The following is an 11,634-nucleotide window of genomic DNA, read 5'->3' as shown; positions in this document are numbered from 1 at the left end:
ATTTTACAACAGTGTAACTCAAGTGACTCCAGTAACATTACTCCTGATTTATACTTGGGTGACAGGAGATTCAGGCCCCTTGTCTTTTGACTGGCCACAACCAGTATGTTTGTTCAGGCAAAAAATGTTTTTAATAATGAATCCATAACTTTGAAAAAAGAGGCGTCCTCTGCTGTTGAGAGCATAGACTGTCTACTTTGCATGTGTCTGATTCATACATGGAGATTACCTGGGATACTTTTAACTTGCAGGACTGACTATATTTTTTTAATGCTCTAAGTGACTGATTTTATAGGCTGATATAAATATACTAATTTCAGCCGACTGCTTCTTTCCATCCCCCACCCAACCCCCAATTTCCTATTTGGTCTTGTATCTCCTCCAACACCTAATAGACAGGAATCTCTTCACATAATGAAAAATATTCCAACCTGATTTGCATAAATTAGAAGGGAGGAAATGTATTTCAGTCATTTTCTACTTAAATGGCATGGAAATCACACCGATGTGAGATATAAATGCCTGTGGAATTGGACTATAAGATGCTCATGGAAAACTGCAAATGTAATAATCAGATCTGACTTGATTACCTCAAGAAATCATTCTCACTCTCAGTGATTTCCCTCTGCCAAGAGAGATAAATGGAGAGTGAATGAGAACACTTCATCTGTACCACCAGATAAGTGACGAGATTAGCTGAGCCCTTTCATGGGTAATTCTAGAGCATGCCTTACCACACTCCAGTGGGATGTGAGGTCCAGCCAATGCCAGTCATAGCTTCCTCCACTGCACAGGGGTTTGGACCAGCACAGGTACATCCATGGCTGGAAATGGGGTAAATTTGACCTGTAAGCCAGGCTTAAGGGCCTGAGCCAGCAAACCCCTATGCCTATGGGACCACTCAGGGAGTAAAGTCACACATGTATATGTTTCCTAGAATCATAGAATTCAAGAAGTCATCAAGTCCAGCCCCCTTTGCTGAGGCAGGATCAAGTAAACCCAGACCATCCCTCACAGGTGTTTGTCCTACCTGTTCTTAAAAATCGCAAAAGATCCATAGATTCTGTTCCCCAGTGAAGAAGGACCCCCTCCAGCATGAGAGAACCCCATTCCTTTACCCCTTCTCACAGGGCAGTAGTCTCCCTTTCCTTGCCATAAAGAGAGAATTTCTGCTCCTCCCACAATCAAGCCATCTCTTTTGCTATTCACCTCCCTACCCTTTTCCTCTACAGTAGGATAATTCTCTTCACACTGATGGATCTCCCCATTTTCAAAGCAATTCATGGATCAAGCCCCAGGTACATTAAAGATGGAATTTTGAGCTGTGAACCATTGTGATAGCTGCTCTCTTCAGGGACAATGAAACTTACAAAGCCCAAGTTGAAGTGAGTGAGTGACATCTCGGGACAGAGCATGCTCAATCAAGGGAGTCTGGCTGTGGAACAAACTTCAAGAGGAGAGAGATGAATCCAGAGCCCTGATCAATGACCATCTTTAGAAAACTCTGCAAACCTTCCTCTTCTAAAAAGCTGTTCCACCATAAGAATAGCGGAATTGGCTCCATAAGGCTGTGGATAAAATTTTCATAAGCACCTGTGTGATTTAGGCACCAAGAGCCAGATTTTCAAAGGTATTTAGATGCCTAAAGATGTGGATAAGTACCTAGTGGGATTTTCAAAAGTGCCTAAACAGATTAGGCACCTCATTCCCATTTGAAGGCATTGGGAATGAGGTGTCTAACTCACTTAGTCAGCTAACAGAATTTACAGAAGTGCTTATTTGCCCCTTTAGGTGCCTAAATCTACAAACACCTTCGTAAATTTGGCCCTTTCTCATTGAAAGTCAATGGGACTTGGGCTCCTAAATCATCTAGGTGCTTAAATTTATTTTTCCCTGTGTGTTTTTAGTGACTATGACTTTTGGACCCTGTGTGTTTTTAGTGACCAAGACCATGACCAAAAGCTTGCTCATGCTCAAGACTCCATGAATTCTTACAAATGTTCTGTGAATATCCTTTCTGGCAGAGTACGGAAGAATGATCTGAGTTTTTTAAATAGCATTAAACCACATAATGTAGGAGTAGATAACATGTTCTAGGACACATAAGACATGCTTTCTAGTTTTTAACACCTATTCCGTATGGAGTTTGGTGCTTTGTTCTCTATCTGCTTTAAGGGTGGGTTGTTCCAAGGCAGCTGAGGGAGAGCCGGCTCTGGAACAACCTTCCAGAGGAGATCAGATGAATCCAGAGTCTGATCATCTTTAGGAAATGTTACAAAACCTTCCTCTCTGAGAAAGCCTTTCCTTCAGAAGTGACCCTCCCAATTTGAACAGCCCTTTTATTTTTCCCAAATCCTTCCAAGAAAACTCTGACCCCAAGCAGAGCTCCAACCCTGTAAAGGGGAGATGGCCCAGGAACTCCATTAAGAGACTTTGCTATTTCTATCGGTTTTACGTGGGAGGTGCTTAGATAATACAGTGATGGGTGCTGTAAGATAGATAACAAGGAGTCCGGTGGCATCTTAAAGACTAACGGATTTATTTGGGCATAAGCTTTCGTGGGTAAAAAACCCCACTTTTTTCATGCATCTGAAGAAGTGAGGTGTTTGTTTTACCCACGAAAGCTTATGCCCAAATAAATCTATTAGTCTTTAAGGTGCCACCGAACTCCTTGTTGTTTTTGTGGATACAGACTAACACGGCTACCCCCGATACATAAGATAGACATCCAACTCCCATTGAATTTTATGGAGCCTGACTCCCTTGCAGTCCTTTGGAAATCACAGCCTAGAGCCATTATTGACACCTATTTAACACTTTTCTCATATTATCCTAACAATTATTCAAATGTGTGTTGTAATTTTCCCCTCCCTTTTATTCTTTAACTCAAATTATGGTTCTTGCACTTTTTGCCCTGGTGAACATCCAGTCTTACTCATAACTTCACCTTTGCTCTCTATCAAAAGGTGAGTCCCCTCCCTCACTGCCCACCAGAATCCCAGAGTAAATAAGAACAGGAGTACTTGTGGCACCTTAGAGACTAATAAGAGAGTAAATAAGGTTCTGCTCCTTTTTGAGTGTGGAGAGAAATATAGTTTTCACATGGAAAAAAAAATCTTATAACCATTTAAAAAAACCAAACAACTTTATGGCCCAGATGACTCAGGGTAGAAAGTTTAAAGTGGGGATGGAAATAGCCCTCTTTGAGGATAAGTGTCATGAGTGTAAAAATGAAAATTTAGTTTTTATTTGACCAAGCTACAACCATTTGGATAATTGTATGTCCTGCATAAGCATCTTGCACAGGGTTTTTCGCAAAGTCCCTGATCCTGCAAACACTTACTCATGTTTAGCTTTACTCGGGAGCAGTTCCATTGACATCAATGGGGCTCTTTACATGCATAAAGTTAAGCTCGAGTGGAAGCACTTGCAAGATCGGGACCTAACTGTGCCTCGCTAAGAAGGCTGTATGTGCATGTGTGGCCAATACACTTAAGTAGTGAAAAGTGCAGTGAAGTTGCACAAGAAGTGGGGAGAGCAGCTGTGCCCTTTGTAAAGTGTGCAAGACAGCACTCTGCTCAACAGCTGGAGAAAAAGCCAAGCTCCAAAGGCTGGTCCAGACTGTTCCTCTCAGATCTGTGCCTGGAAGGTTTCTTCCATGTATGGATCTTCCTCTGATCCTTCTCAGCAGAAGTGGGGCTCAGCCACCTCTGTGGAGTCATCCTTCTCCCTCCAGATCTGACAGACGGTGCTCTGACTCTGGGGTTTATGTGGAGGAGGGAGTAGAAGAATGGACAGGGCCCAGAGGGGGCACATAGCCTCTCTCCCCAGCCCTGTAGAACATCCCTGGAAAATAGAATGCAGGATGCAACTTTATTATCATCACTGCATAGCTGCCATCCATGTGAGAGTCCCCTCACTGAATAACCCTCTTGTAGCTCCACCAGGAGACCTACAGGTTGCCACAGCCTGGGACACTCCCTGGTAGAGCTTCTCCAATTATGCTTCATGCAGTGACCAGGAATGAGAAAGGGCCAGAGCCTGCACAGAGACACAGGACCTCCCTATTTGCCCAGGAACTTTGAGAGACTAAGGGGAAGTCCCTTTTCCACCCACTCCAATGAAATAACAAGGGCAGAATGCAGTGCAGGGATTTCCTCCCCTAGCTTCCCCTCTGTAGGGTGTTTTCAGGCATGGATGATCCAGGACAATAACTGGAGAGAGGCCTGTCCTGTGCACTTTCTGAGGTGCATGGCACAGGGCAATCTGGTGGTGTCATTGTGCACCTGACTCAAGGAAAGCAAGGGCTCCTGCATCATTGATGCCATGCATTTGACAAAAGAGGATGAGATCTTTGGGTGTGTCTGAGCTACACTAAGCATGCACCTGGGGAGAGTATAGGTGGCTTTCTGCCTTGTCTTCCAGGCATCTCCCCTACACCAGGAGCTTCCCCAGAAGTGCAAAGGGGATGGAGCAGGAATAGGGATGGAGAACTCTGTAGAATTCAGAATGTCCTGAAAAGAGGCAGGACTCCTGTGGAGTCGAAGCACAGGACTGTTCAGATCTGAGGAGTTTTCACTCTTTGTTCAGGCCCATAGCTAGTCCATAGATCTGGATATATACCAAGGCAAAAGCTACACAGTATATCTCAAGAATGACACAAAAAACCGAGGAGTTCTTGTGACACTAACTCAGCAGAGAACTAGGAATGCCCTAGGACAGTGGTTTTCAACCTGTGGTCCTTTGACCCTGGGGGTCAACAGACTATGTCTAAGATTTCCAAAGGGGTCCGCCCCTCCATTTGACATTTTTTGGGGGTCCACACATGAAGAAAGGTTGAAAACCACTGTCCTAGCACTGCAGCTCCCGCCACAAACTTCACCATACAGCAATTAGCCAGTTTGTTCAATACAGATTTTCAGCTTAGCTCTTAAAAGCAGTTTCATAAATATTCTATGGCCTTTCAAGCAGTGTAATTTGCCTCTGTGACATTAAAGAGGAAACTCTGTGGAGGGGAGGGATGACAACAAATTTATCCACCAATAGCATGCTCTTTTGGCACAAAAGCACATTCTTATCTTTACATCCCATAATGAGAAGGCAAAGACGGGATTGTTGCTACAACTCCCTGGGTGGGTAGATGTACATTATAGGAGAAGGGTTAGATATTTTTTTCCTCTGCCTACCCTAACAGAAGAAAGTGAGTTTGTATTTTCCTGTGGTTTTCCTACGTACGGTTGAAGAGAACTGTTCACACCATGTCAGACTGCGAGGGACTGGTTGTGGGTAAGTGCCAGATTTATATTTACCACAGTGTCCTGCCGACTAGTTCACATTCTCAGATTGCAAAGTCACACACAAACCCGCTCGGTTTTGAAGGGAGTCTGAGCCTTTGCAGGGGAAGAAACCCCGTGCATCAGCAGAGTTCTACATGCTCGTAGTTACAAAACGTTCTCGGGTAGCTGTTACTGGGTGGCTAGCCTACAAAGTTACATTTTCTTAATAAAGGCATGAAAAATAAATGAGACTGGTTTTAGCTAATCAGGGAAGCAGTCTGATTCTGTCAAAATGACAATGTCACAATTTGTTCTCTGGAGCTTCTAAGCAAGAATTTCTTGGAACAGTTCCTGAAACAACTGCCCTGTATACGCACTATGTTAACATATTGATTAAACTTTTCAAATGGCGAGGGGCTGCAGAAAAGGCAGCTGAATGTAATAAAGATGGGTCCTTTACTGAGAGAAAATACATTCTCTGTGCACTTTATTTACAAAATCAGTGCCTTGTGTATTCTGCCTATAGCTGAAAAGGAGTCGTTCCCTGACACGCATGGCTGGCTATGTCAAACTTTGCTGCACAGGAGGCTGCGGCATGTGGTAGGAAGACATTTCTTAGCTTTTTGTTTTCTGCCCTTCTGTGCGTAGTGTAAACATTCGCTAGGTCGTCTGCATGAAAGGAAATTCTTGTGGGGACATTGGAGCGATTCTGTGCCAAGGCTTTTGTTAAATAAAAGCATTCCATTTAAAAACACTACCTGTATTTTGTCATTGCAAGCATTTGTCTTCTCATATTTATAGTGAAATAATTTAGTTTGACTGGCTTGTGATGGCAGAGAGTCAGATACCAGGTTCTTGCTTTAAAAGTGGAGGTGAAGAGGGAGGGAAAGTGGATGAACTATTTTTCTTTTTTCTCTTTGTTTCTATTTCAGGGAGGGGGCAATATTAAAAAAAGACTAAAAATATGAATATTTTAGTTCAGCATAAGCTGTACCATGGGCAATTTCCTATGCCAGCAGAAGGTCGCTATCGTTGTCTGAAGGTAGAGCAGAAGTCTAGGAAGATGAAGATTTCTTGCTTACCTTATCAATGGGCTGATCTCGTACCAGAATAGCTTCCCTTCTTCAGCAAAGTTGGCCTTGACTTTAACAGCTTGAGCTGTGTGTGCTTGTTAAGGACTCTGAGTTGAACGGGGATATTTCAGGACAACATTGACAATATTTAGCTGGCATCTGATATTAATGATGAAACTGATATTCGGCATGCAAGGCAAGATGGGTGTGAAAGTTGCTTATATCTGAATTACCTTTGCAATTGCAAGGGCCCAGGATGTTTCCTTTGCAGAAAGTTGTGATAGGTGTGTAGCTTTATGGGTTTGGGTTTGTTTTTTTGAGGGGAGGGAGGATGGGGGTTGTTGGATGAAGAAGGGAATAAATATTAGAGATGGGCTGAGCTGTAAAGTTTGGATCCGGATGCAGCTCTGAAACTTTCCCGCATTTGCAGACTGTTCAGAGCAGGAGGTTTGGTTTCCTCACCATCGTTCTCATATTCGCCTCTCCTTCTCCAGTCATCTTGGCATCGTCTCCAGTCCCCTCACTATCTCCTGTACCAGACATCATGGCTGACCCATGCTCTTTTCACTCTCTCTGATATGAGGCAGAGATAGCGGAGTGGTACCCAAACCTGTGGACACCACATGTGATTTCCTGGATTTAGTGCTGTGCGTGTGTAGAGTCATAAGTATCACTACTGCACTGTATGTGGTTATTAAACTATTTTTAATATTCCAGTTGCTGACAGTTTGTCTCATGTTAATGGATTTGGGGAAGACCAAATAATTCCCTTGATGGTAACATTTTTTTCACCACTATTTGGAAGATTAAAACTTTATCAATAAAATCTTTGTAAATAAGGGTATAAAATATCAAGAGAGAATTCTCTGTTATAATATGATTATAACGTAATGGTCCAAATACCACCCTACTGAGTCCAATGAAAATTGTATGGTGTAATTGAGGCCAGCATTTGACTTCATACTTTTAAGACTCATGTTGAATGGGGCTAGACAATAGACTTAAATAGATATATTTAAGATTAGTATTGTAAGGTGACTAGACAATACAGACCTATTTATAGCAGAGTGTGTGTGTATGTATTTACTCTGTACTATAAATAAGTCTGTATTGTCTAGCCACATTACAACATTGATCTTATATAAAATAATTGTAACAACCTTTTGGAATGTATATGCCTAATAAACAATCCTACAAATTTAAAGTTTATAGTTACAGTAAATAAATGCCAAAATTTCTACACTACTTTCAGCCTACACAAGAATGTAGTAGGAACAGCTGCATAATTGTTCAGATCAGATAAACATTACAGAGAAAATTGGTGAATATGTCCTTTTGATTTTAAGTAGCAGGATATGAACTGGCCAACATAACTTTTTAACAATAAACTTCATTTAATAGTAAAACTCATATTTCTGAATTAGAAAGAACTAGGCAGCTTTTCAGAGTCTAAACATTGGGTTTTTACTTCTGTAACACAGAGGCTTGTGACTTATGTTAGGTTCCCGAATGACTACAGTCTTTCATTGGTTCAGAATAGGAAGTTAAATGTGCAGAAGACAACAGCCTGAAGAAAAAAGTTTAATTTTGTCTTTTCAATATAGCATATGAGACACAGAAACTGTCAGAGTTGCAGAAATGTTTAAAAGAAGTCACTGTCACACTGGACTGAATTCCACCCAAAATGTGCTTGTGCACTTTAAAGTGCTGAGATCAAAATGATCAATTAGTGAACAGAATTTTTAAATTTATTCCATTAATTTTCCGAGACTATTGTGACACTGGTAGATAAAGACGAAAGAAGGATCAGTCACTTCAGGACAAGTGCACTGCTTTCAGTTTCTTTCTTTCTTTCTTATTAGCAATTATTGACATACTGATGCTATCCATTAGTGCTAGGTACATAGATTTACTGTCATTGCTACATGCAGATAAAAGCAAAACACATCAATTATTTAAGTGCTTCCCCGGGTGTGTATTATTTTTCTCTTGTAAGAAGACACAGTTCAGTCTCAATACAACTGAACAGGCTTTCATGCTCCCAGCATTTTGATTAGGAACAAGTGAGTCATAATGGTTCTGGTTCTTACCACAATCTCTGACTTCAGATAAACCTCTGAAGTCAAGCAAAGGACCTTAAAATCTCTGTTCACTTATTTTCCCCTCAGAAACTGAATCATGAGAGAGTAACAGTGCAGACTATTTGTGAACAGTGTTATTCTTTTGCTATAGTCCTGGAGAATTCAGCTGTGCTGTGATATAGATTTTTATTGCCAAGAGTGGGCACTACAGTTCAAATACAGAGAATCTCACCGATATATCCTTTATCTTTTATTTAGTAAAATGTTGCTCAAATATGGAAGAAAGAGAATTGATTTCTCTTGCTCTGCCGCAGGTGTCAGGGAGCCCAGTACTCTTCCTCCCAAATTCTTATATTTATTTCTACAGAGGAAGGGGAAAAAAACTATGAAATGTGTTCTTGAACACCTCGTTAACTATCACCCCACATCAAATGAGAACTGTACATTTCAACATGTCCAGAGAGGTAGTGGGCACCTGGCTAAAATGGTGTGCTTCTCAGGAAAGGGATATCCCAGGAACCTACAGGCAGTACAGGTGTCTTACTGGACACACCATCCAGTTAGGTTACACAGGGGTACATTCGGGCCTGCATTGAGAATTTGGTTAGCAGTGCTGTTGATAATGGGTGAAAGGAAATCGAATCCAGCTCACTCTCCCATAGTCATGTTGTCTCCGCAAGACTAATGGGAATCAGAAATTATACAAATGTACTTTTGTCACTAAAAGCAGGAGGGATGGCACAGCAGACGCACAGGGAGCAGATCTGTCTGGGGAAATTGCCCCATTTTTATGTAGTGCCTTTTGAAATTAGAACCATGCTTTTTGAAATGGTTTTTAAGTTGGCCCAGGGGAAAATATTTAGCTCTTTGCTCTTTATGGCAGGAACAGCCATTTTGCAGAATAAGGGCCCAATCCTGCAAATGCTTAAGCACTTGAGTAACTTTATTCATGAGTAGTCTCATTAAATTCATGCATTTGCAGGATCAGACCCTAACAATTGGCCCCATGCTCATGTTATGTCAGCAAGGGCTATCCGCAATATAAAATTGGTGCCCTCAATTTCCTGGGTAAGGAGGAGGCTCTGAGCCTTATGTCTTGTGTTTGCCCCAAATGCCCAATACAGATCAGTGCTACCGATTAACTGGAATTAGCCTCTCAGGATTGTTGGTCCTCTCGGGCATGAATGTTAGCTTCCCAACCTCACTCAAAATAGCCTGTGCTTTGTGCAGCACTGCCTTATGTATTGAGGTCTCTCAGCAAGTTTGCCAAGGCCAGGGTCAGGTAAGGATAGAGCGAGAGCTCATGCTCAGATGCTTGAAGATCTAGACCCTGCAAAAGCTCCAGACAGAAATGCAAGAGCAACCTTGTAATCAATAAAAGGAAACCACCATAAACTTTTCAGCACTGGGGAAATATGCTCTGAGGACCAAATTCTCAGCTATTGTAAACAGGTGCAACTCTGTTGAAGTCAGTGGCGCTGTGCCCCTTTACACAAACAGAAAATTTGGCCCTGAATGTTAAGTCCAGAGGAGACCGATGCCTTTGGTTATCTGGAGCTTGTGTAACCCACATACCACCGGGGTGTGGTTTTCTGTCCTATCTAGTGGCACCGAGACCACTTAGAGAGAGAGAGAAAGCAATTAATATGTCTGCAGTACAGCCTTAGCTAACAGCCAGTTGGCTTTTGGCTCATGCACTAAGCTCCAGAGGTCCCCGGTTCAATCCCGCCCGCCGACGACCTTGGCCTGTCAGTGTTACACTTGTACAATGCTACCCTGGAAGGCCTGCAAGTTCAGCATTGCAGTTGTCTAGTACATGGCAAACCATATTTCAAATCAGTCTACACAAACAATGGCCATAGCTTAGAAATATTCCTAAAAGGATAAAGTTAAAAATCAGCTAATAGCTAATATGTATCATGAAGAAAAATGCTGAGTCCACTTACGCAAAGTTGCTCACATCAAAAAGGAACACAACTGTGTGGCAGGTGGACAAGTGGGTTCTGTTCCTGGTTCTACTACTGACTTGTTGTGTGCCTTTGGGGAAGACATTTCAACTTTCTGCACAGTAATCTCTGTAAAAGTCGATTAATGGATACTTGCCCAGCTTTGCAAAACACTTTGAAAACTGCAAATGAAAACCATTGTGTGAGCGCTTCAGCACATGAGAGATGTCCACTGTGACCATTGTAGAATTATGTACATCAGAAGAAGTCCTAATGACTGATTCCAGCAAATTGCTCTGCACGCTCAACGTCTTTCATAATTCAGTGAGAGTTTCTGATGATGAATGCACCACAGAATCATTGGGCTAGGGACAAGAACCATTTGGCAAAATTCTATGGTCTGTGCTATGCAGGAAATCAGATGATCATTCAAAGATATTTCCAGTGGAATGTTGTTCCGTCAGAAAATGCTGGTTCAATGAAACCTGCTCTACTACTTGGATTATAAATTCTTTGATGGTGTCTTTTCATCCCGTGTTTTGTACAGCGCCTAGCACAGTGGGGCCTGGTCCATGACTAAAGTTCCTAAATGCTCACACCATACAAATAATAAATAATAATAATGATCCCCTGTGGCCTTAAAAATCTATGAATCATTATGACCAGGCCCAAAGACATTGAGAAATAAATGGGAATCTAGAGTCCCCAGGAGTCTGTGTTTCACAGGAATAACATCAGAAGTAGATTTGTGGTAACAAGCGAGCCCTGTTGAGACACATGAATGAAAACATGTCAGAAACAGGCCTGAAAAGCCCTCTCTATGCATGAAGCATTTCAAGAGCACCCCATGATCCACAATATCAAAAAGAGCCAAAGGAACATAAGGAGTTAAAATGTATTGTGTGAAGAATCCACCTGCTAAAGAAGGTCATTAGAATATAAACCTTGGTTAAAACAGCTCTGGAGTGAGGCCTGATTGAAGATTTTAAAACACTGTGGTTTCAGAGATATGAGGCTGCAGTAGCCTAGTCATGGCTTCACCCCACTCCCACCCTCAGATCTTTTGTTGGCTAGTGTTGAAACCTGAAAGCTTCCTAATCAATGCCAAAATTGCCACAATCTTGTTAAAGGGAGAGAGCCATGGGGCTAGAATCTGCTCCCAGTTACCCCTGTGGAAATCCAGACTAATGCCAGAGAGAGCAGAATCTGGTCCTTCATCATCAAAGCCAAAGAAAATGAGAACAGGGAAGTGAAATCT

At 42.0% G+C, this 11,634-nt stretch overlaps 1 protein-coding gene across 3 annotated transcripts in view; it reads left to right on the top strand.

Moving 5' to 3' along the window:
- Window positions 1-5,103: 5,103 nt before the first annotated feature.
- Window positions 5,104-11,634, top strand: part of EML1 (EMAP like 1) — a 183,965-nt gene continuing 177,434 nt past the window's right edge. For all 3 annotated transcript variants that reach the window (XM_034768149.1, XM_034768148.1, XM_034768147.1), the window contains exon 1: window positions 5,104-5,286. In XM_034768149.1, the coding sequence (XP_034624040.1) occupies window positions 5,259-5,286 (28 nt within the window). In that variant the 5' untranslated portion in view covers window positions 5,104-5,258. The remainder of the gene's footprint in view (window positions 5,287-11,634) is intronic.

This window comes from Trachemys scripta, chromosome 4, assembly GCF_013100865.1.
Source record: "Trachemys scripta elegans isolate TJP31775 chromosome 4, CAS_Tse_1.0, whole genome shotgun sequence".
NCBI classification, from domain to species: domain Eukaryota; kingdom Metazoa; phylum Chordata; order Testudines; family Emydidae; genus Trachemys; species Trachemys scripta.
This window is presented reverse-complemented; position numbering and strand designations above follow the sequence as displayed.